Here is a 27187-nt window from a genome sequence, read left to right on the forward strand (position 1 = left end):
TTGGTATTTTTGATTATTTTACGAAAAGAAATAAATGATGAAAATATAGAAAAAAAAATTGTATCGTTGTTTTTCTGAAAAAGAAATAAAAACAGAAAGTAGTAAAATATTTTTGGATTTTGTGTTTCTGAAAAGGAAATAAAAACAGAAACAAATAAGAAGTAATAAACAAAGTTTACAAAGGATACATGAAGTTCCAAACCTTCGAATGAACATTGGACTGCGAGTCACTGCGAGTGTTCGCACCAATTTGTAGTATGAAATTAGATTATGAGTCACTGCGAGCGTTCACACTAATTCGTAGTTAAAATATTACGAATGTGAAGGTAGGTTTGGTGCAGATTCAGCCTCTATCATTCCTAAGCCTTGAAGTATTCTATTAAAGGTTTGTTCAGACAAGGCTTTCGTGAAGATATCGGTTAACTAATCAGTGGATCTAACGATGTGTATCTCAATATTACCATCTTCCACATGATCTTTGATGAAGTGATACATCAGTGCTATGTGTTTCGTCTTTGAATGTTGCACTGGGTTGTGACAAATACGAATAGTGCTCTCAGAATCACAATACAAAGGGATTTGCTTCATGTTGATGCCATAGTCATGAAGCTGACTTTGAATGCAGATTACTTGTGAAGTACAAGAGGTTGTGGCTATGTACTCTGCTTCAGTAGTTGATAGGGAGACACAAGTTTACTTTTTAGATTGCCAACTTACAAGTTTTCCATCAAGAAATTGGCATCCTCCCGTTGTACTCTTTCGATCTAAACCTCAACCTCCAAGATCAGCATCTGAAAATGCTTGCACAAATAAACCAGAACTTGAAGGGTACCATCTTCCTAGTGAGGATGTTCGCTTGAAATACTTGAAGATATTCTTAGCAGCGGTCATGTGGGGTTCACGAGGATTCTCTTGAAACCTGACATAGTAGCAAATAGAAAACATGATAACTGGATGACTAGCAGTCAGATACATCAATGAACCTATCATTTGACGATAGAGAGTCATATCAGTAGCTGGCTTGTCCAAAGACGGTGTTAAATTTATTCTGGATGCCATTGGAACCTTCACCTTCGAATCTCCCACCATTCCAAACTTGGAGAGTAAGACCTTTGTATAAGCCTCCTGATTGATAAAGATACCTTCCTGACTCTATCTTATATTCAAGCCAACGAAAAAGGTAATCGGACCCATGGAGGTCATCTCAAACTTAGTTTCCAACAACTTTCGAAACTCAGTTGTTAAGCTGGGGTTAGTTGATTTGAAGATGATGTCATCAATGTAAATTTTGACGATCATCAAGTGGTCACCATCTTTCTTGCGAAAGAAGGTTGGATCGATCGATCCTTGTTCGAATTTGGCATGTTTTACAAAACTAGTAAGAGTTTTGTATCAGGCTCTCGGAGCTTGCTTTAGACCATAAAATGCCTTGTCTAGAACGTAAAAGTGGTCCGGATACTTTTTCTTTATGAACCCCGGTGGTTGTTAGACATACATTGTTTCTTCCAGTTCCCCATTTTGAAAAGCACACTTGACATCCATCTGATATACTTCAATGTTCTTGTGTGTTGTGTATGCCAGAAAGATGCGAACAGATTCCAACCTTGAAACGGGTATGAAGGTTTCTTCATAGTCAATTCCTTCTTCCTGACAATATCCCTTGACAACGAGTTGTGCCTTGTTCCTTAACACATTTCCTTATTTATCTAGTTTGTTGTGAAACACCCATTTTAGACCAACAACGGATGCATCCTTTGGAGTGGGAATAAGTCTCCAGGCCTTGTTTCATTAAGATCCTCCTACATTGCTTGTACCCAATCAGAGTGATCAAGAGCAATTTGAACATTTTTAGGTTCAATTTTGGAGATAAATGAATTAAACATGCAATACTCCACTTTAGAGAATAGTTCAATCTCCTTTGCCTTTTGTTGTGCTCTCGTAAGCACTCCTGAAGATGAATCTCCTACAACTTGGGTTTTCGGATGATCTCTGGTCCATTTGTCCAATGGGGGGAAATTAGGATCATATGTCAGATCCAAATTATCATTAGCATTTCCATTCCCCCCCCCCCCCCTTGAATAATGTATGTATATTTTCTTCTGGATCGGATTCTCCCCTTGGAAAGTTGGTTCTAAGCTGACATCAGGGGTTTCATTTTCCCCCTGAATAGGTGTATCATGTGAGGAGGTTGACGTAGGTCCCTCCCACTACGGTGTAGCATTTTCACGTGTTAATTGAGATGCAACTTCAGGGTCTTTCGGAATGGGGTGCCCGTGTTCCATATCTTTCGCAGCATCGTCAATGATTTTCTTCAGTTCATCTTCCTTGTTGTCTACTGCTTTGGATTCGTTAGAGATGGCCTTTTCAGGCTCGTCAAATAAGTTCATGAACTCCTCGTAAAGATTGGAGAGTGGAATTGTAGCAGGATTTGGTTTGGGAAAGATCTCCTATGATGGACTGTCATTCTTCTGAAACTTCTTCAAGTAATTGTCATAAAAAGTGACATAGTAGGTTTTTTCTATCCTTTTGAACTTTTTGTTGAGAACCCTATATGCTTTAAAATTCATAGATTACCCCAGGAACATACTTCCGTCAGCCTTCACATCGAATTTGTTCCTTTGCTCCTTTGAATTGAAGATAAAGAACCTGGAACCGAAGACATGGAAAAACTTGACATTAGTTTTTCGATTACTTATAATCTTATATGGAGTAACAGAGACTCGCTTATTGAGGATAGATCTATTTTGGGTAAAGCGGGCAGTTCCTATCGCATCCACCCAGAAGTAAAGCGGCAGATTCGCGAATGATAGCATGGTTCTCACAGCTTCGCACAACAATCGGTTCCGTCTTTCAACGACTTCGTTTTGTTGAGGATTATAAGGAGCCAAAAAATTATGATTTACTCCTTTCGTAGTCAGAAATTCTTCAAATGCTTGGTTCTTGAATTCTAACTCGTTGTCAATACGAATGTTACAAACCAGCTTTCACAGTTGTAGCTCAATTTTCTTTATAAAATCCTTGAGTTTGGGAGTGGCTTTGGATTTCTGTTTAAGTAAATGCACCCAAGCGAATTTGGAAAAATCATCTACAATTATGATTATATATCTGTTACCACTAATGCTTTCAATTGCAGAAGGACTACAAACATCTATATGCAAAAGTTCAAGTGGTTCTATGAATTTCGTATTCAAAATTGTTGGATGACTATTCCTGCTATGTTTTCCCATTTCACAGGTTGCACATAGATGATCTCTTTCATACTTCAAGAGAGGAAGGCCTCGTACATGATCACCAAGAACAAGCTTGTTGATATCTTTGAAATTGAGATGTGAGAGTCTTTGGTGCCATAGCCATCTTTCTTCAGTAAAAGCTTTTGTAAGTAAACAAATTATAGGCTTCCCTTTGATGGGGTTCATATTGAGTGGATACATTTCTCCTTTGCGTTTTGACTTTAGGAGCACTGTTTTGGTCTCCTTTTCAATGATCTTAGATGCCTCCTCATCAAACGAAGCTTTTAATCCTGTACCAACCACCAACTACCAACCACCAACTACGAAACACTAATGAGCTTGTGTTGCAGTCCTTCCACATATGCAACTTTGCGAATTGAAAACTCTCCATTTGTGATCATCCATTAGCCCTTGGTTTCTCCAAGAGAATTGTTGTTGTAATTTACTCTTCCTGCATCCTTTAGTTCTCTAAACTCTCGCAACTCTTCCTTTCTTCCTGTCATGGGACACGAGCAACCACTGTCTATGTACCATTCGGAATCAAACTGCTCATCACAAATTACCTAAAAAATCAAGCAGATTTAGGAACCCAAAATTGTTTGGGACCTCGTGACGTTTTCACAGAAACAAGAATATTAATGGAAGCATCAACCAAATAAGTTCGTTTTATTAAGGTGGTTTTATCTTTCTTTGTAATTTGAAAAACAATCATCCTTTTATCTTTTGAGTTCATATCCTTTAAGGATATTTTCTTTCGTTTATTTTGTATTTGTTGCTTGACAAATTTCTTCTCATCTTTCTTTGGGTTACTTTTGGATCTTTTGAGAGGAACTTTAGGCTCCAAAACTATCTTTCCTTTTCCTTTAACATCTTGCGATGTCTTGGCTGAATTTGAAGCCTTCGTGTTAGGAAAGGAGTGAAACTTTGTTTTCTCCATAGGTTTCGCATGATTTGAAAAGGATTTTTTTTGAAAAACCTTTTGTTTCGAAATTGTGACAACCTGAATCTTTTTCCGTTACCTATAACCAATTTTCTTTAATAAAATTTGAATTTTATTGAGTTTCCATCAAATTCCTTCGTTTGGAAAATCATCTAGTGTTAAATAATCAAATTTTACATACGAGTCAGAACCAAAATCTCATGAAAAACCCAAAATTTCTTGAAAAAACAAAAGTTTTCGGCCTAAGTGAGTTTACGACCGTAAACCTCTTTACGGTCGTACACCCGTTTACGGTCGGTACCAGGTGGAACCCACCACCGACCATACCTCCAGCCTATATATACGAGACCCCCACCTTCATTTAAACCTTCTTGGCTGAAAACTCTCGCATATTCTATCTCTACCTCTCGACCGTAAACCCCAAAAGACCCTCATTCCTTCCGAAAATCATCAAGAAATCGCCTTTGGAGGTTGTTTTGGAGTAACTAAATGAAAGACCTATTCTCCATTCTTTCTAAAATTACATCATATCTCTGAAAGATCCAAACTTTCATACTTCACAATATTGTTACTTCAAAACATGCTACATGCACATTTATAAAACAATATTTTACATTGATCGTTTATTTATGTAGACTGGATACAAACCGACAATTAATAATTTCCCCATCCTACCCCTCCCCCCCCCCCCCCCCCCATATATATATATATATATATATATATATATATATATATATATATATATATATATATATATATATATATATATATATATATATATAGAGAGAGAGAGAGAGAGAGAGATATATATATATATATATATATATGGGGGGTGGTAGGATGGGGAAATTCTTAATAATCGGTTTGTGTGTGTGTGTATATATATATATATATATATATATATATATATATATAATATCAAGCCAAGAACATCCCTCAAAGATCCCCACTTCCATATTCAATTTCTTATATTTTCTCTCAACAAAATGAGTTCAAACATCTTCAAACTTCATGTGTTTTCTCCCAGCAACATCACAAAAACATTCTCAGGAAACCATTCTTCAAGTAGATTCTTAAGAATTATTGTAAGTTTCCTTAGGAATCTAGTGTTTTTACAACACATTCTTAATAATTAATCTAATTTTCACACATTACTATGTGTTAAAAACTCATAGGACACAATTATTTTTGAGTGTTCTAAGTTTGAAGATCATCGTCATCACCTTTTTATCCAACCACGAGCACACTCAAGGTGAGTTCATACCCCTACAGTTTTAGAGATTTTCTATATTTTAGGGTGGGATACAAGTAAAACACAAGAGAACTTGTCTTAAAATAAAAAAATTTGGTTAATACGCTTTATTACCTTTTGTACAAAAATGCTAAACTCATGAAGCAACTTTACCTCCAGACTTGCGAACTTTTACATACAAAGTTTTTCTAAAAACACAAAGTTAGGAAAAACGAATACAAACACGCTATGTTATTCTTACAAATATATATATATATATATATATATATATATATATATATATATATATATATATATATATATAAATAATGGGCACAAATTGTTTACAATAATAAACTATATAACAATACTTTATAAAACTTTAACACTTTTGTAACATGTTGAGCAAAAGTGTTTAATTATATAAAAATACATATATAATTATTTCATTTCATTATCATAGTAAAAGGATAATGGTGCATACAAGGGATTCTTCATTTCAACAAAACATTTTATAAACTATGATAAGTATAGTTTCTGGGGCATTCACACTATTTTACCCTTTCGGGACAAAGAAATAATTATTCAAAGGTATAATTATTTTTACACCATGTAACCACTATTGGAAGGTCAAATCTTTCATTTACAAGAAAAATGGGTGTTCATTACACTAGACATAAACCTGTTAATACAAATTTTGTGAGACATACCTTCACCGTACTTACTAGAGTACATACTAAAGTTCCTAAATTATAACTAGAGTCTTGATAAGAGAGTGTGATACTTGTGTGTAGATCTATACGAAACTGACAATCTTGCACCTAAACTGTTAGCTACAGTTAGACCTACAGGTCTGTGGTGACAAATGTCTAACATTTTGACGCATGAAGAACGTCGTAGCAAGCCAACTGGTCTCTAGCATGGTTATAATAACTCACATAGGGTATTAACAATATGTTTGGTTTACGAGGCTAATTACACTATTTTCAATCAATTATATTTAAATGATAAAACTACACTATACTACTTTCCAGTAAAGTACTTATACATATCGGTCTTAGGGTATCTAAGACTACATTTCATTTAAAAGAAAATATTGGATTTTCTGGAAGTACACTCTATCAGTTTACAAGGAAACACGCTAAATTCAATCAGTTTTATATAATGATAGAACTGCATTATACAATTTTCCAGTACAACACTTATACATACCGGTCTTAAGGATTCTAAGACTACAGTTCATTAAAACAGAAGTATTGGATTTTCTGTAAGTACATTCTCTCATTTTACAAAGAAAAACGGCAGACATTTCTCAGAAAAAACGCTTATGAGCTCACCACCTTAATTTTTGACACTTTTCAAAACTACTTGTATTCTTAGGAAATCGGTAAAAAGGTACCCAAAAGGGTTTTGAAGATGGGGCGTAGAAGCCTCACATCATTTTTTTTATCATATGTATTTGGAAATCAAACAAACAACGATTTGAATACAATGTAAACTTATAATTTATCAATATGATGCTTGTATGGCTTTGATCACTCTTATTCATTTGTTATGATAATGTACATGAAGTCATCTGCCCGGAGATGTTTCCGCCATTCTCGGTTTGGGAGTGTGAAAATATATTTGTGTGTGTATGTATGTGTGTGTTTATATATATATATATATATATATATATATATATATATATATATATATATATATATATATCAAATTCTTCCCGTCACCATCTATCCACCGCTAAACACAACCATCCACGATGGAAGGAATCATACATTATTCAAGGAAATCGATGGGATAAAGCACAACAGCGAGTTGAATTGGCCAAGCAAGAACTTGCTGAGATCGAAAAACAAGAAATGGAAAACATTAGTTGTTTGTTATTTGGTGTTACTTTCTGATATGTTGTTCATCTTGACCTAGACAATTTTCAGCTCAAATATGGAACGTCTGCAGCTTTTTGGCTTTGTCAAAGGTATTTCAAAAAGCTACTCCATTAACAAGTTCCAAGTGATGATTAAAACCTAACATATTCATGTTTTCGTTTGAAAGTTAATGCAGGTCTTGCTACAGTAGCAGGAAGACCACTAGTGGAGTTGGAAGTTGGTAACATCTTGTTGCATACTTTCAGTGCTGCAGTTTTTGTATCATAAAATCTTCTAATCATCTTGTTTGATGGCGTTGGTTTAGATTTCTGCTTTAAATTGGGGATTTGAAGTCCATTTCCATTTAAACCTTCAGTCTCTACTGCAAAAACAGATTGAAGTATCAGTTGTACCGTAAAACCTTATTATATATAAAAAAAATTATGAAATCATTCTTTTGATTCTTTCTAACATGGAGATATCCCATGAAGTTTGATGGGATTCCTAGTCCAAGCGAAAGAATCTCATTGAATCATACAACCAATCAAATTACAACATTAATATCTCATTAATAATAGGATTATATCTCACATCATATGAATGATTGTTGATTTCTTTCAAGGATTGTCCTAAATTAGAGCTAAAGCTGAGAAGCAGGGGACGAAGGAAGATGATGAACAGTAGAGATTACTTTCTTAACACAGTGGAAGATGTATAACACTGGAGAGATGGGCCCCAAATTTTGTATATGTGTCAGTCAAACCTGTTAAAACAAATAATGGGGACTAAAAAGATAGGTTGCTTACAATTTGGTTCCCACATAAAGCCTCAAAAATAGTTTATGGACTCAAAGGACCAACCCTAGAAATTTCATAGGGCATTTGTGTCATTTCCTCAATGCGATAATATGATAGTGTTATTAAAGGAATGTAATAATATGCTAATGAATTCAAGTGAATAGAAAGGGGACAAAATTTGGAAAATCATGAATTATTAGCATAATGTTGTAGTTTGAGACACGTATTTGAATTGTGTTATGAAAATATAATAATCTTTAATGCAATATATTTTCTAAAAATATCAAAGGAGATAAAAAAATTAAAATGGGTGATTGAAATGATCATATTTGACCTATTGAATTATTGTGATCTTGAAGATTGAGGCTAACTTACCTACATATATTTAGGAGTTAATCATACTTAAAAGTTTGATCTAATAAAAGGGAAATCTTTAATAAAGTCCCAAATTTTTGGGAAAAGTTACAGTTTTGTCCCAACATTTTTCTCTGCACAAAAAAACCTAGGAAACCGAATAAATTGAAAAATTTCGACCGTCTTTTGCTGGCAACCCTCATTTAGCCGGTTAAAATTGCTTATGCGGCCAAGAGTTGCTTATGTGGGTTCAATCGATCTCATATAGACCTTCATTTACCTCTCTTGTTTCACATTCTCCCTCCCCCTTAGTAAATTAGGGTTTTTACCCCCATGTTGTTGAAATCATGGAGGACGTCCATGATTTTGATCCAATAGATGTGGACTTGGATGTGTACTTCAAAAAGAAACAAGTTTCTAGATGCTAATAGGAAGAAGACTATGAAGAGGCAGTAGATGATGCTCAAACTAGAATCAATAAAGAAGACTCGGACGAAGATTATCTGGAAGGTAGTAACGAGGAAGATCGTGATAAGGAATTTGAGTATTTTACCCGCAACCCAAAAGTGAAATGGAATAAGATGATACCAACGCTTGGTGAAAGGTATGAATCCCCACATAAACTAAAATTGTGCTTAACCAACTATGATGTTAGTAAGGGTTTTTAAATTCGTTTCATAAAATGTGATAGAGTTAGACTGGTGGCAATATGTGGAAGTGATCCAAAGAAGTGCCCATTCGTGGTTAGGGCTTCTTGGATGAGTATTGAAAGGTCATTCTAAGTCAAAAAGATGATAGACATTCATAAATGTGTTAGGAATTTTAACATCTCAAGGCTTATGGGTCCTACTTAGTTAGCGAGGAAAATTATGAAGGAGTTGATTAGGAAACCTAATTTAAAATGCAAGGATATGCAGGTAATTATACAAAGTAAATTTCATGGTCAGAGTTTAATAGATCAAGGATGAGGCATTGTTATTAATTCATGGGAAATTGAGTGACCACTATGCAAGAGTTTAGGATTATGGGCATGAGCTAATGAGATCCAGTCTAGAAAACATAGTTAGGATTACAGTTATCATAAACCATGATAATACCAGAACATTTCATAGATTCTACATTTTCTTTAAACCAATAAGATAGGGGTGGAAAAGAGGATGTCGAAGGGTGATAGGATCGGATGGTTCTTTTTTTAAGGGACAATGTAAGGGTGAGTTATTAACTGCAATAGGTATGGATGCCAACAATCAGGTGTATCATATAGCTTGGGGAGTTGTTGATGTAGAGAACAAGAACAACTGGAAATGGTTCCTAGATTTGGTTAATGATGATCTTGGATTTCAGGGTGGAAGGGGTGTGTGTGTAATCAGTCACCAACATAAGGTTAAGTACCTATATCTTTATTTTTCATTACTTGAAATTTATTTACAATAGTGTGTGTTGTTTCTAATTAACTTTTTTTCATGTTCTAGGGTCTTGTTGAAGGTAATAAGTAAATTCTACCTTATATTGAGCACAGGCAATGTGGCAGGCATATCTATGCCAATTTCAGAAAAGTTTATAGCGGAGAGGAGTTCAGAAACATGTTTTAGGAAGCTACAAAATCTACCACATAAGAAGATTTCAAGTTTAATATGGAAAGGTTCGGGAAAAAATTTATATTGCTTATGATCATCTCATGGAAAGGGAACCAACTTCATGGTGCACGGCTTACTTCATGGTGCAGGGCTTATAGATTCTATAGACTATGCTTGAAGATATTAGGCTTTACATGATCGAAAGGGGTTACAATCTGAAACAAGAGGCTGAAAACTAGGTTGGTGAATTTTTTCCTGCAGCAGTAACAAATATGAAAGAATTTGGAGAAGACATTAAGTAAGCATTTACAATGGTTTTGTTTTTACATGTTTATATTTGTATCTTATGTTCTCTCTTATGTGTTTGCAGAAGTTAATATGTAATTCCAAGTGGTGTGAATGAATATGAAGGAATGGGTTTCAAAACTATGGAGTTGACATGAAGTTAAAATGTTGTGCTTGTAGATTATGGGAGCTTTCAGGTTTACCTTGTGTGCATGCACAAGTGGCAATTTTACACCAATAAAGATACAGTTAACTTCAAAAGTAGTTGGTTCAACAAGAATATTTACAAAATCAGAACACGCTACCAGTTAATGGAAGTAACTTATGGGAAGAAACAGTTACACCAAGCCCCTTCCACCCATTGAAAAGAGGATGTCAAGACGGCCAAATGTTAAAAGAATAAGACATGTTTCAGAAAATCAAGACAAGTACTCTCAAGTTTCAAGCAAGGGTAGAACTGTCCGATGTAAAAATAATGGGACGTAATAAAAAATCATGCAAGAATCCTACATCAGTTCTTGAACCTTAATCTAAAAAAATGGGTAGGCCTAGGTTGGAACTTGAATTGCTTAATTGTTCAGGAACTAAAAGAGTATCCGGTGGTGGTGGACGGGGTAAGGGATATGGTGGAAGAGGATCTAGTGGTAGGGGAAGAAATAGAGGTGGTGGTAGGGGATCTGGTGGAAGAGGATTTAGTGAAAAGGGAAATAGAGGTGGGGATAGGGGATCTGGTGAAGGAGCCCAAATAGAACATTGTGAGGGTACTTCTGAGTTTCCTAAATGTTGGCCTAAAAATGTTGTCATTCCAAATGTTGAGAGTGAAAATGATGTGAGTCCATATGTTCACAATGATATAAGGATATCAATTTACAACCTAATGGAATCAAAATATACAATAGAAGAGATCATGGATGTTCTTGGAATCAGTGAAGCAAAAATAGAACAATTTGAAGATGTGGATGTTAATATGTCACAGGTATGCTTTCTCATTGTTCATTTTGTGATGCTAAATCTTGTTAATTGGCCTTTTTGTTATGCTTGTTATAGGTTGTTGGGATTGCTATCCAAATAACAATTAAAGAACTCCCTATAACTCAAGCACTTGGAGATGAGGAAAGGATGAATGAGGAGGATGGCATAGATGAGTAGGTGATGAGTGAAGTAATGATGAATAAGGAAGAAATAGATGAGTATGGGATGGGTGGTGAAGGGATGAATAAGGGGGGCATGGATGAGCAAGGGATGAATGAGGAAAGGATGGATGGTGCGGGAGAAATACCTATCACAAAGCAATTGAATCAAGTCAACAGGAGGTCTGCAAAGAGGAGCAAAGTGAATCAAGTCATAAAGAGGAAACCTTCAAATAGGATAGCAGAGATCAAGTTGAAAAATGTGGTAGCTGTCAAGAATGGAAGGGGGATGAGTTCATCCAACCCCTTAGTCTAGAATTGGGTGTTTCTAATCCCTAGTTTTTTAAGAACATGTATAAAAGTTTTGGGTTTGGGGAAATGTTGATAGCCCTTTTTATTGATAACCCTCTATTGTTGATAGCCCCTTTTGTTTACAGCCATATAAACTATAGGCTTTGGGCCCCTTGATCATGTTTTTGGGCATTTACACAACTAACCATAAAACTTGTTTTGGCTTTGGTTAGTATTACTACATGTGTAACGTCCCAAAAATTTCATTTGAAAGATATTGTAAAAACTATAATCATCAATAATTAATAAGAAACCAACTGTCATGTGTCTCATAAGATCAAATAAAACATTGTATCAAAAACAAATGATAAAATATCAGTCTCAAACAATCCCAGGCTAAATACTGTAGTGTGTGACATGCGATCACCCCGAGCTATTCCCCTTGCTACCGGAAGTACCTGAAACCAAAACTGAGAATTGTAAGCGCGAAGCTTAGTGAGCTCCCCCTCCCCCCCCCCCCCCCCAACTACCACATACCATACAATAACACATGTAACATATACTGGACCTTGCCCACTGCATCGCACCCCGCCCGGCATCAGACCGAAGTCCGGCATAAATTGGGCCCCACCCACTGCATCGCACCCCACCCAGCATCGGACCAAAGTCCGAAATAACTTGGGACCCCTCCCACTGCATCGCGCCCCGCCTGGCATCAAATAGAAGTCCGGTATAAACTAAACATAACGTAAACATAAACATATAACATAATCACATATACTGCATCGGGATAACCTCGGCATCGGGCTTACCCCAACATATTGCAACTACATAAACGCACCGGCATTGGCGCCTTAGACTCGTTCCTACTGGAGGAAAAAACTTACCTCGTATGACTGACTGTTATAAATTTGGGTGAGAAATCCTTGTATGCTGCTTCGGCGGCTCTCCGGCTATAAATTCCATAAGGACACTTACTCAAAAATTGATAACTATTCATAGGGTAAAATGGCCATTTTACCCCAGTTCAAAGTCAACATCCTGGTCAAAGTCAACCTTCCAGGTTAACCAAACTAATCGAGTCAGCCTTGTGACTAGACGAGTCCTATTACTCAGAACCATGGAATCGCGACTAGACTCGTCGAGTCACCCCATGACTCGTCAAGTTTCCAAACTACTTTTCATCGCGATTTGTCGAACTGACTCGTCGAGTCATCCTTAGACTCGCCGAGTCTTGGCATAATCAGAAAAGGGACAAGATGCTCCTACTCGCCAAGTTCCTTAATGAACTCTCCGAGTCTTATGAACATCATCGAGGTTTCTACATCAGATTCACCGAGTCCCCTTATGAACTCGTCGAGTCCCTTTCCGATCTAACCTAGATAACTGGTTTCACACTTCTACAGCTCCAAAATACAGATCTAGGTTGTTTCCATCGTCCATTTTTATAAATTTGGAGACTTGATGGCTTTGCACACCTCAAATGGACCCAAACTCAAGTTATAGCAACCTACTTCCATGAACATGACCATGGCTAGGATGAAAATGGGTTCAAGAATCCTTTTATGACTCTAGAGGCTAAACATCATAGGAAAAAGGGATTTCTTTGCATACAACCCGAGAGAAGCAACTTATCCTACTCAAAAGGGTCAAAAAGTCCCATAAAACATCATTAGAGGAGATCTAAGCTATGGGCTATCAATCTAAGAGATTTTTACCTCAAAAAGCTGCCAAAGATGAATGCACTCCTGGATCTTGATCATCTTCCCCAAGCTTGCTAGCTCCAAGCTCTTCCAACTATCTCCAAAACACAAAAACACACTCAAAATATCAAGGGTAAAGCTCTCAATCAAATTAGGGTTTTTGGAGGATAATGAGGTTGGTAAGGGAGGCCCAAAGGGGGGTTTAAGTGGTTTAAATAGGGTGCACAATCCCAAAAATAGGGCTTCCTCGTGGCAAACCTACTCATCGATTCCATTCTTCGACTCGCTGAGTAGACTCTTTAAATCTCGCATCCTTGCAGGCATCTACTCGACAAGTTAGGGCTACCAACTCGTCGAGTAGCTCAAAATAAATACTTGAATTATTAAATAATTGCATATCAGGAATCGGGGCATTACAAATCTCCCCCACTTGTCTTAGACTTCGTCCTCGAGATCTACTATGTCTGAAAACAAATTTGGGTAATGCTCCTTCATTTCCTCCTCGGGCTTCCACGTCCACTCTGAACCCTTATGGTGTTGCCACTGCACCTTCACTAGCTCGACCCACTTGTTCCTCATCTCCTTTGTCTTGCGATCTAAGATCGCCATATTTCTCTCTATGTAATTCAGGCTATCATCAATCTAAATATCCTCTATGGGTACTACTGCTGATCATCTACCAATCACTTCCAGAGCTGGGAAACGTCGAATGTGATGTGGATCTGGTTGAGCTCTGCTGGAAGGTCTAACCGGTAAGCAACCCGACCCACCCGGGCTAAAACGTGCCAATGAATCTAGGGCCCAGCTTGCCCCGCTTCTGAAACCTAATAACACCCTTCCACGGTGACACTTTCAGGAGGACCATGTCGCCCACTTGAAACACCAAATCCGAACGACACTTGTCAGCGTAGCTCTTCTGTCGGCTCTAAGCAGTCTGGAGCCTGCTCTGGACCTACTGGATTTGCTCTATGGTCTTGAGTACTACCTTTGTACTCCCCATTACTCTCTAACCGACCTCACCCCAACAGATCAAGGTCCTACACTTTCTCCCGTAGAGCATCTCGAAGGGAGGTCGGTCTATACTAGAGTGGTAGTTGTTGTTATACGAAAATTCAGCTAACGGAAGATACGTATCCTAACTGCCATCGAAGTCTATCACGCATGCTCGAAGCATGTCCTTAAGAGTCTGAATTGTCTTCTCACTCTGTCCATCCGTCTAAGGGTGGAAATCGGTGCTTAAAAGGAGACGAGTACCCATCTCGTCGTGAAACCATCTCCAAAACCTGTAAGTAAAATGTACATCTCGGTCTAACACCACCAAGGCAGGCACTCTGTGACGTGCCACTATTGCCCGCACATAAATCTCGGCTAACTTCTCGGCCGAGATGCTCTCCTAGATCGATATAAAGTGCGCGCTCTTGGTCAACCGATCCATGATGACCCATATAGAATCAACCCCACGTGCGGTCCTAGGAAGCTTAGTGATAAAATCCATAGTAATATCCTTCCACTTCCACACGGGGATGTCCAATGTCTGCATCTTGCCATGCGGCCTCTGGTGCTTGACCTTCCTGCAGGTCAGGCATCTCTCGACGTACCAGGCGACGTCCCGTTTTATATAGGGCCACCAGTAGTCTGGGCGAAGATCCTGGTACATCTTCATCACTCCTGGATGGATGGAGAACCTGTACTTGTGGGCCTCTTCCATCAATACCTTCCATACTCCGCCCCAGTACGGCACCCAGACTCTCCCATGCAGGGTCAACAGTCTTCTGTTGTCATAATCGAAGGAGGCCACTTGGCCTGTAATCCTCTCACACTTCTGGCGCTCCCTCTTCAAGCCCTCGACCTTTGCCTATCGGATCTGCTCTAGCAGTGGAGTAATCACTGTCATCCTTAAACAGATATCCCGGATCAGGGCTGCTACCGTCATGCGGCTCAGGGCATCGGCCACTACGTTGGCCTTTCCCGGGTGGTAAAGGATCTCACAATCGTAATCCTTAACCATACGCTGCCTCATGTTCAAATTCGGCTGCTCCATGAGGTACCTCAAACTCTTTTGATCCATGTAAATAGTACATCGGACCCTGTAGAGGTAATGCCGCCAAATCTTGAGGGCGAACACCACCACCCTAACTCCAAATCATGCGTCGGATAGTTAGCCTCGTGAGGCTTCAACTATCTCAAGGCATAAACTACCACATGCCCCCGCTGCATCAACACTGCTCCCATACATGTGATCGAAGCATCACAGTAAACTATGAAGTCACACTTGGAGAAATTCGCGTAATATCTCTCCATCCTCAGTGTCTATAGCACCTCTCTCAGGTGCTCCTCGTGTTGCTCCTGAGTCTTGGAATAAACCAAGATGTCATCAATGAATACTATCACAAATTGATCCAACATCGGTATGCACACGTGGTTCATGAGGTACATGAACGCGGCTGGAGCATTGGTGAGTCCAAACGGCATCACCACAAACTCATAATAACCATAGCGGGTCCTAAAGGCAGTCTTCTGCACATCCTCATCTCTAGCCCACATTTGGCAATATCCGGACCGTAGATCAATCTTGGAGAACCAAGATGCTCCCTAAATCTGGTCAAACAAATCATATATCCTCGGTAGCGAGTAACGACTCTTCATTGTTACCTTATTCAACTCCCAATAATCTATGCACATGCGATGCGACCCATCCTTCTTCTTCACAAATAGGATCAGGGCTCCCATGGCGAACTGCTCAGCCTGACGAAACCCTTTTCTAGCAGCTCTTGCAGCTGTGTAGACAATTCCTGCATCTCTGGAGGAGCCAACCGATATGGTGCCTTGGCTATCGGAGCCGCACCAGGGACCAAGTCAATCCGAAAATCAACCTGTCTCTCTAGAGGTATCCCAGGTAAATTATCTAGAAATACATCTGGGTACTCTTGCACCACTGGTACATCATCCACTGTCGCCTTACCCTTATCCCGGGTATCCACGACATAGGCAATGTATCCTGCACAACCCTGCTGAAAGTAGCGTCTCGCTCTCAATGCTGAACAGAGAATCGGTCCGCGTTGCGGCCTCTCACCCTAAATCACTAACTATCCCCTACTAGGAGTGCGAACCCTCACTAGTTGTAGCTCACAATTAATCACTTCCCCCATTGGGGCTCAATCAATCCATACCCACTATAACCTTATTCCCTTGCAGGGGAATAGGAACCAAATCTACCGAGAACTACTCATCAAATAACTATAGCGTACATCCTCTATGAACCTTCGCGACCTTAAAAGTCCTGTCATCGGCTATCTCAACATCTAGTGGGCAATCCAGCTCCCTCGGAGCTCTGCTAAATCACTTGCTAAGTGCAAGCGACACAAAAGATCGAGTAGCCCCCGAATCAAATAATACCATAGCTGATATTTCGTTCACTAGGAACGATCCTATAAACAAATACATAAACATGAGTAATAATCAAAACTAATAAAGAGATATGGAGAAGATACATACCAGTAACCACATCAGGAGTCGCTCGTGCCTCCTTTGCTGTCAACTGAAAGGCTCTGCTCTTCGCCACTGGCGCCTCAACCCGACCCTATCGACCGTCTGTAATCCTCAAAGTAACAAGAGCGCATGCCACCACCTGTCCTAATGATGCTAGACTCGGATACTGGGACTTTTTGTGTCCCCTCTGATTGCAGTGAAAGCAAATCAGATCAGATGTTGTGGTGGAGGTAGTGGTAGTAGTTGTACAATCCCTACTCATATTCCCACTTCGGCCGCACTTGAAGCAACCGGAACTCCCCACCTTGCACACCCTATTGTGCAACCTACCATACTTGCCACAACGACTATGGCACTGATTTCCCTTAGACCTATGATCAGGCACCTTGGGATTTTTGCCCGAACTCGCTGTGCTAGACACCAACTCTGGCTTCCTCTTCCTCTCCATCTCTAGATCAATCTCTCTCTCACAAGCCCTATCAATCATGTCCTCTTGTGTTTTATAGCTGGAGCGGCTCACAAACTGTCTAATATCACTCCTCGACGTCTCATGATATCGAGCCTTCTTCATCTCCTCGGCCGCCACATACTACGGAACAAGAAAGGCTCTCTCCCTAAATTTAGTGGTGATTTCCGCCACTGACTCTGTAGTCTGCTTAAGGTCTTGAAACTCTCTAGCAAGCTGCTGCACCTCAATAACCGGTGCGAACTCGACCCCGAACCTGGTCATGAAACCACCCCATGTCATCGCATCCAACACAATGTCATCCCCAATGGCTATCCCAACCTCCTCCCACCAATCACGTGCCCTGTCCTTTAGAAGACACGACACAAGCCTAACTTTGTCCCCCTCAGGACATCTGCTGGTGTGGAAGGCATTGGCGAAATCCGCTAACCACCTGGTACTAGAAATGGGATCTTAAGCCCCATGATAGTCAGGAGCTCCAAATGCTCTGAACTCCCGGAAAGTGAGTGTGTGCGACCCCATCATGGCCGCAATATCCGAACGGAAAACACTTAACCTCTCCTTCCAAAGCTCCAAAATACCCTCATTGATCGTACCAAAGATCACAGGAGTCTGCTCAAGTATCCTGCACATAATCTCCAAGGACATGAATTCCCTGGTCTGCTCATCTAACTGCCCGGTTCTAGAGCCTGAGCCTGATCCCTCCCCCGGCACCTGAGTTGTTGTCTGCTGGTCTAGCACGTAAAACCACCATTCTGAAAAACACATCATAACAAACGTCAGAATACTAACATAACTCAAGGGATCACATACACTACAAGATCCCTGGTCTTATCTCATCCTTCCTTGATTCGAGTATGGATCCAAGGCTTTCAATAGTACGGTCCCATACTACCTTCCACATATATCCGTACTTTCCTCAAGAACTGCCTTGACTCCACCAAGTCCCTTCTACTGCTACTGCTCTCTGCTACTCTCATCCTGGGCTTGCCCTAGGGTAATCACCAACTCACTCTCCACTATCAACTACATAAGAACTCCCTGCTTTCTTCCCCTAACTAGCTCGCGAATACTATTATATATTACTCAGACTAGATAATTCTTCGAATGAGAGATCCTACCCTACAACGGTTGGACTCAAACAAGAGCTGCGAAATAGAGCTAGACCTAACCTTCTGAAATTATTTAGTCCTTGCAATATATAACTTAACATATTCGTTTACTAGTTAGAGAAAGACAACCAGAACACTTAAGAGCACAAAGCAAGCAACATTCGGGCATTGAGTGCACATAATCAAACATATATTACTCTAGCTATCATACTGTCTAATATGTACTAGTATGCAATTCATAAAGTTGATCCACATATAACAGGCACATAAGTCATCCTTCCTAGATCTGTAGTCCTAATCTAGCATGTTGTTCTAATAAAGCTAAAAAACATAACATAGCATAACTTGTATGGGTAATTTGGGAGTACTTACTTGAGCTCGGCTGATTGCATGCACCACACCCTTTTTCTCTTTTCAATTTTTTTTCTATTTTACAAATATTTTTTGTGAAAATGACTCTCTTTTGAAAATTTATATCACATCCGTAGTTTGAGTTCAGACGCACCCCAAAATGTACTCGAATCCCTCAAACCAAGGCTCTGATACCAACTTGTAACGTCCCAAAATTTTCGTTTGAAAGATATTGTAAAAGCTATAAATCCATAATTAATAAGAAACCAAGTGTCGTGTGTCTCAAAATATCATATAAAAAACTGTATCAAAAACAAATGATAAAATATCAGAGTCTCAAACAATCCCAGGCCAAATACTGTGGTGTGTGCCATGCGATCACCCTGAGCTCTTCCCCTTGCTACCGGAAGTACCTGAAAACAAAACTAAGAATTGTAAGCACGAAGGTTAGTGAGCTCCCCCCCCCCCCCAAAACTACCACATACCATACAATAACATATAAGTCATACTAGACCTTGCCCACTACATCGAGCCGGGCCGGCATCGGACCGAAGTCCGACATAAATTGGGCCCCGCCCACTACATCGGGCCCCGCTCGGCATTGGACTGAAGTCCGGAATAACTTGGGCCCAGCCCACTGCATCGGGCCCTGCCCGACATCGGACCGAAGTCCGGTATAAACTAAACATAACATAAACATAAACATATAACATAATCACATATACTGCATCGAGGTTACCCCGACCTACTGCAACTATATAAACGGGCTGGCATTGGTGCCTTAGACTTGTTCCTACTGGAGGAAAAACTCACCTCGTATGACTGACCGCTGAAAATTTGGGTGATAAATCCCTGTTTGCTGCTCCGGCAACTCTCCGACTATAAATTTCATAAGGACACTTATTCAAAAACTGATAACTATCCATAGGGTAAAATAACCATTTTACCCCTTGTCAAATTCAACATCCTGGTCAAAGTCAACCTTCCAGGTTAACCAAACTCGCCGCGTCCTAATACTCAGAACCCTGGAATTGCTACTAGACTCGCTGAGTCACCCCATGACTCGTCGAGTTCCCAAACTACTTGTCATCGCGATTTGTCGAACTGACTCAACTCAGACTCGCCGAGTCCTGGCATAATCAATAAGGCACAAGATGCTCCTACTCGCAGAGTTCCTTAATGAACTCGACGAGACTTATGAACATCATCGAGGTTTCTTCATCGGACTTGCCGAGTCCCCTTATGAACTCGTCGAGTCCCTTGCAGATCTAACCTAGATAACTGGTTTCACACTTCTACAGCTCCAAAATGCAGATCTAGTTTGTTTCCATGGTCCATTTATATAAAGTTAGAGACTTGATGGCTTTGCACACCTCAAATGGACCCAAACTCAAGTTAAAGCAACCTACTTCCATGAACATGACCATGGCTAGGATGAAAACGGGTTCAAGACTCCTTTTATGACTCTAGAGGCTAAACATCACAAGAAAAGGGGATTGCTTTGCATACAACCCAAGAGAAGCAACTTATCCTACTCAAAAGGGTCAAAAAGACCCATAAAACATCATTAGAGGAGATCTAAGCTATGGGCTACCAAGCTAAGAGATTTTTTCCTCAGAAAGCTGCCAAAGATGAATGCACTCCTGAATCTTGATCTTCTTCCACAAGCTTGCTAGCACCAAGCTCTTCCAACTATCTCCAAAACACAAAAACACACTCAAAATCTCAAGGGTGAGTCTCTCAATCAGATTAGGGTTTCTGGAGGACATTGGGGCTGGTAAAGGACACCCAAAGGGGGTTTAAGTGGTTTAAATAGGGTGCACAACCCCAAAAATAGGGCTTCCTCCTAGCAGACCTACTTGTCGAGTCCATGCTTGGACTCGTTGAGTAGACTCTTTATATCTCGCTTCCTTGCAAGCATCTACTCGACAAGTTAGGGCTACCAACTCGTTGAGTAGCTCAAAATAAATACTTGAATTATTAAATAATTACGTACCAGGAATGGGGCGTTACAACATGTTCTATAGTTTACACTGTTTATGTTTGGTTATATTGATTCCTTATTTGTATGGATTCCAGTCTTGCATACATTGTAGGACTCCATTATGTATTGATTCCTTTTCTTTAATGATTCATTATGTATTGGGTCCTTTGTGTATTAAGTCCATTATTAAGTGATTACAAACAACCATTGATTCCATTCATTGATTACAATCAACAAATTTATAGTTCATACATAGAGTAGTTACTTCATTGATAATCAGATGAGACACAAAATAATGCATTCATAGTAATCTAACAACCAGTCATAAGCAAGACAAACACAACCAAAATACATTAAAACAACCTTCTATCCTACCAATCCTTCAACATAACCAATAAAAACACAAAAGCAGTGATTTCCATCTTCCTCCTTCCACTGCTTATTGTGCAACTAGTTGTTGTGCCATTGGTTGTTCCACAACATCTCCAAAAAAAAGTTCCCCGCTGGTTTTTCTTGCCCAAACTCCCCAAATATTCTATTGTTCTGCAAATTGATAATGTTGTGAAATGCTAATAAGAGATTTGTGTACCACTAGTTTGGTAAAGGAGGATCCACCCAACGAAAGTACTTGCAATCTTTGAGTTCATTCTAGTAATTTAGGCATCCTACAAACCATCTTCTTGGGTTTAATGGAGTCCATGAATTCCATCTTCCTATGGGATCACCACAGTAGCACCTGAACAGTTTCGACGACGATTCATTGAAGATGAAGAAGACGAAGAAGACATTTTGCTTGGTCTTCCATTGGTCCTGCTTTAATTACCCTTTCTAGGGCACGAATGAAGTTTTCCACAATATTTACATTTAATACAAGGAGATTAAATGACTCACCAACCACCTCAACAATTCCTTGCCAGGAAAGCAATTATATTTTAACCGACTAAATGAGGATCGCCAGCAAAAGAGGGTCGAATTGTTCTATTTATCCGGTTTTCTTGGTTTTTTGTTCAAAAAAATGTTGGGACAAAAGTGAAACTTTTCCCAAAAGTTTGGGAATTTTCTGAAGATTTCCATTAATAAAATTCCTATTTTTGTTTTCATATTTGAAAAGTTGATTAATTCCGTTATACTTTCTCAGCTGTAGTGGCTGTTTGATTTTGTGCTGACCCGGTCCGGTCAGATGTTTTCATCTGATTCGGTCTGGTCAGAGTGTTTGATTTAAGAAGATTTTTCTTCTGACCCATACCATATATCTAACTCCGTCCCAAATAATTATTGATTCGGTCCACCAAAAATAATAGCTGACTGATTAAAAAAAGTCAATCTTTGGACGTCTCCACCCCTGAACGACGCAAAAAACTCCATCGCAAACATCTTCCATCGCCGTCTTTGTCCTCTGCCCTATTCAACATTGACTTTTTCCATTGCCAGTAAGGTCAGACATCAATTTTCCAATTCCCTATCTCTTTGATCCGTCCTTGTCCTCCATCTTCGTTTTGTGTTTATGTATTGAACCTCATGAAAAGGAAGTTAATTTTTGATCACTTATAAGTGTCCGTGATTGTACTAAACTATAATGTGATTAATTTTTGGGATATATAAACTAAAGTTTCAATATTTTCAACAATTTGACAAGAAAGTGCTAAAAAAAATTTTACAGCAAAATCTTAACTACCGGCAATTTTTTACATTCTTACCCTTTTTTGCCGGTTAGCCGGTAATTAGGACTTTACTATAAAAAAAATAAAGTTTAGGACTTTCTTGTCATATCGTGAATTAGGACTTTACTGTCAAAAAATAAATTTTAGGACTTTTTGTCAAATCGTTGAAACTATTGGGACTTTAGTGTCTCTCTCTCTCTCTCTCTCTCTCTCTCTCTCTCTCTATATATATATATATATATATATATATATATATATATATATATATATATATATATACACACACACACACACATTTTTTGGTTACAAATTTAATGGTATGATAGTCTTTAAGCATAAAAGTTATTGAAACCTGCTATCGTCAGCTAGATCCTATTGAAATCTTAAACATTTGTTTCTTAAATAGTTATTTTAATCTCAACAAACCGATATTGAAAAAATGAAGATAATCAAGAAAGAAAGAAAGAACCAGGGTTGTGTTGATTTTTTGCAGTCCTAAAAATAGAGAATTAAGAAACCGGAAAAGATGAAATTGCCCTTCTTACGCCTTCTCCACATTCATATCCTTTTTGATTAGATGTGTGTTATTTGTGTATGTACAACCTGCCCCCTATTTTCAGTTCAAGATTTGACGGCGAATCGAGAAGAAAGTTTTACAAGCCTTCTCACTCTCTCTTGCATCTGTTTCCTCTAATCGTGATTGTAGCAGGGTAAAATGATGATGGTAAGAAAAATAATGGTGCTGCGACAAAAATCACAATTGAAAGTTCTTTGGTTACGAATTTGGTCTCACGAGGTTGATAAAATTATTTGTTTCTAAGAAAACCAATACTATACATTAAAGTCCCAATATTTTCACTGATTTGACAACAAAGTGGTAACCTTTATTTTTTTAACAATAAAGTCTTAATTTACGATTTGACAAGAAAGTCTTAAACTTTATTTTTTTGATAGTAAAGTCTTAATTACCTGCTAACTAGCGAAAAATGGTAAAAGTGTCAAAAACTGTCGGTAATTAGGACATTACCGTCAAAAAAAAAAAATTAGGATTTTCTTGTCAAATCGTTGAAATTATTGAGGCTTTAGTGTATATATCAGTTAATTTTTTATAATTGTGTGGTTAATTGGATTTGATGAAAAAGATGTACGACTTTTAAGTTGTTATTAATCTCATCGCATAATTGATCATTGATCGGTGATCTTTTGTGATTATTTTTTCAGAATTAATACGTAATCTTCTATGATTAATTATTTAATTTTACACCACAAAACGGATTTGATGAAAAAAATGTAGATGTATTTTTTGTTTTGTTTTGCAGATAAGATAGAAGAGAATCATGGATCGATCATCGATTATTTTCTGTACATATGTTAATTGTTTTAACATGTGAAAATATTGTAAAAAACTAGTAATCAATCAAATATTTATCATTCAACATAGCTAGTAAGACTATAATCAAACAACATGATTTCAGTCAGACATAGATTCAATCAGACTTCATAACCAATCAGGACAATCAGACTTCATACCCAAAGTCCCGGATGAGTAACTATCAAAAAGCCCCTTAGTGATATTCATGCTCAATCTCTCAAGACTGCAAAAAGACATAAATGACCTTTTTATAACTGGAAATAGCCTTAGGACCAAAAGTAGGCAATGCAGATTTACACAATTCCAACCATCTCAATTCATTGTATATTTAAAATTTAAACACCAGTCAACAACTTTTCATTCCCAACATTAACAAAATGAAGAAAAAAAATCTTAAAACTCAAAACAAACTAACACGGAGCTCCAGAAACATCTATAACCCAAGACAATCCAACTCCTGTTTATGCCTGATATATTTAAAAAAACAAAAAACAAATTACATCAATTAACAATCACAACATAACAAGATTGTATTGTAGCATTATACTATAATTTGAAAATCTACCAATTATAGTAGTGAAAATTGTTTTGTATTCAGATGACATTGCTATGATTGTTTTGTAATAAAAAAAAGTTAAAGTTGAGTGACATAATAAATAAAAGAATGAAAGCTAATTACTATTTCTTGCATTAAAAAAATGATAATGATTTAAACATGTAAAGGCTTTACCTTGTTAGCAATATTATTGGAAAGCCAATCCAAACCCTCATATAGACCTTCTCCAGAGGTAGCACATGTGCTCTGAATGTACCTGTCACATAAAAATAAAAAATAAAAAAAAAAATCAATAACTTTACATTTTTAATTAAGTAGGTTGCTATTTCTGTTATTAAATTCATGGTTTACCAATGTCGTTGTCGGAGAGAATGGAGGCCAAGCTTATCAGTAATCTCAGCAGCATTCATGGCATTTGGAAGATCTTGTTTGTTGGCAAACACAAGCAACACCGCGTCCCTTAGTTCATCCTATAACACCCACATTTTTATTTTACTTTATTTTTTAAAATAAAAACAAACAAACTCCAAATGAAAGTTGCAAGACACTGTGTTTGGCCTGATTAGACTGGGACTGATGTCAATGACTGTACCAAAAAAAGTGCATTTTTTGTCCTCTACCCAAAAAGTGGAACAAAACACTGGGCTTGGCCTACATTAGACTGGGACTGATGTCAATGACAGTACCAAAAAAAGTGCATTGTTTGTCCTCTACCCAAAAAGCGGAACAAGACTTGCCAGTACTGAATATGTTGTACTGTGTTTGGCAGAACATGTTATACTGTGTTTGACATGCATTACAGATCCGAGACTCATGTCAATGGAACAGAGTGTCATTTGGGACAAAAAACAAAGATTTTTCATTTGTCAACCCGAAAAAGGTGAGACAGAGACTTGGTCTCGATCTCTTGTATGTGAAAAGACGAGAATGCCCTCATCATCTCTACAGTACCTCATTCAGCATCCTGTGGAGCTCATCTTTAGCCTCCCCAACACGGTCACGATCGTTGCTATCAACCACAAAGATAAGCCCTTGTGTGTTCTGGAAGTAGTGCCTCCACAAAGGTCGGATCTGAAAAGCCAAATAAATTACATATTTATCCAATTTAATTAAGTTACAAAAAGATTTTTTATTTTATTTTTTTTTATCGAGTGTCAGTATACAAATTGTGATTAGAATCTTCTTACCTTGTCCTGACCACCAACATCCCAAACAGTGAAGCTGATGTTCTTGTACTCAACAGTCTCCACATTAAATCCTGCAAAGATTCCAGTTCATTATAGTATAAACTATAAACATTAATTTTATTACAAAGTATTCTTTGTGGGCATTTAAGATGAGATTTTTATCTTTTTCTTCATGACAGATATAAGAAAGTGAAAATGAATATATATATATATATATATATATATATATATATATATATTAACATTGCATACCAATAGTGGGAATTGTGGTGACAATCTCTCCCAACTTGAGCTTGTACAAGATTGTGGTTTTACCAGCTGCATCGAGACCAACCATCAAAATACGCATCTCTTTCTTAGCAAACAAGCGACTAAAAAGCTTGGTAAATGACAACCCCATCTTGATTAATCTGATAAACAGAGAGACAAACATAAATGTAGAACATGTTAAATAACTTTATATGAAATGGGAAAAACTGGAAATACCACAAGTGATCAAATGAAGATTGTGAAATCTGATGTTTGATTACATGATGAAATGAAATTTCAGTAGATGATAATATGTACGGATTTGGAGAAAGAAATGTGATGATAGGAGAATGATATTAATATGAGTATATCTGAAATTCAATGAAAAACATATGAGGTGAAAACTGAAAACTCGTATGTTTTGGGACAGAGGGAGTGTTATGCTTTTAAACAATGTTAAAATAACTTAACTAACACTTAAGGAACACACATAAAACAAAGGCCTCTAACTTCACTTACGAGTCAACACATCGACCTTATTTCAGGCATCAAAAAAAGTTTTGCGCAATAATTAGTAAATCTTAAAAGTAATGCTGGAGTGTTAACCACAAAATTCAAAAAAAAAAAAAAAATCAGTCATACAATGCCCCAAACAATAACGAAACATCGATCTCAGAAACAAATCGATTCAACAGATAATTCCTATGAGAAAATGATACAACGCTAGTAGCCCATTTTGAATCAAATACGAATGAATCTCAATTACCAACACAAAGTGGATCGTAATGATCCAAACAGTATATAAACCGATCTTACGAACAATGACGAAATAAATAACGAAAAACTAAACAATTTTGAGCATTAATAGATCCGATCTCATATATAAAGATGATTGCAAGTAGGTATTCATGATTCAACAACGCATAGACGTAGATATATGCAAAAGATAGGCAGAGAGAAGGAAGACTAACGATTTCTACCGGAGATTGCAGTAGTGACGGAGATCGTTTGAAAATGGAGACCGTCGATCACCGACGAAATCCGTGAGATATACGAAGGAGATGCAGAGGGGAGCGTAGTATTTAAGGGCTTCAGATCGGAGGAAAACGGACGTTTAAGACCCGTGAAAGTTTTGAATTGGCATTTATTTTTAAGTGTAGTCCTTATAGTTTGTCGTTGTGCTCTGTGTGGCACCCCTACGAATTACTTATTATCCAAAATTTAACCTTTTTGAAAGTATTATTTTTCAAATTAGCTTATTATTTGTCTTAGTAATTACTTATCAAGTCCTTTTATTTGACTTGTATATTTTAATCACGTATCCTATTTCAATCCAAGACATTTCAAAAGAAAATAT

At 38.0% G+C, this 27187-nt stretch overlaps 1 protein-coding gene across 3 annotated transcripts; it reads right to left on the bottom strand.

Annotated features, from left to right (window-relative positions):
* Positions 1 to 23860: 23860 nt before the first annotated feature.
* Positions 23861 to 26948, bottom strand: LOC145000141 (ADP-ribosylation factor-like). Of its 3 annotated transcripts, none has more exons than XM_078959312.1 (7): positions 26802 to 26948; positions 25834 to 25991; positions 25582 to 25652; positions 25346 to 25465; positions 24746 to 24864; positions 24569 to 24650; positions 23861 to 24061 (listed from the first exon to the last, which is right to left on the bottom strand). In XM_078959312.1, exons 2-7 carry the CDS (start codon positions 25979 to 25981, stop codon positions 24056 to 24058), a joined length of 546 nt encoding a protein of 181 aa, XP_078815438.1. In that variant the 5' UTR covers positions 25982 to 25991; positions 26802 to 26948; the 3' UTR covers positions 23861 to 24055. The 3 variants fall into 3 exon arrangements, with proteins under 3 accessions (XP_078815438.1, XP_078815439.1, XP_078815437.1); XM_078959313.1 differs by lacking the exon at positions 23861 to 24061 and adding an exon at positions 24071 to 24305 and having other exon boundaries at positions 26811 to 26948; XM_078959311.1 differs by lacking the exon at positions 23861 to 24061 and adding an exon at positions 24071 to 24305.
* Positions 26949 to 27187: the final 239 nt, after the last annotated feature.

Source organism: Lactuca saligna, chromosome 6 (genome assembly GCF_052625555.1).
Source record: "Lactuca saligna cultivar CGN05327 chromosome 6, ASM5262555v1, whole genome shotgun sequence".
Lineage (NCBI taxonomy): Eukaryota > Viridiplantae > Streptophyta > Magnoliopsida > Asterales > Asteraceae > Lactuca > Lactuca saligna.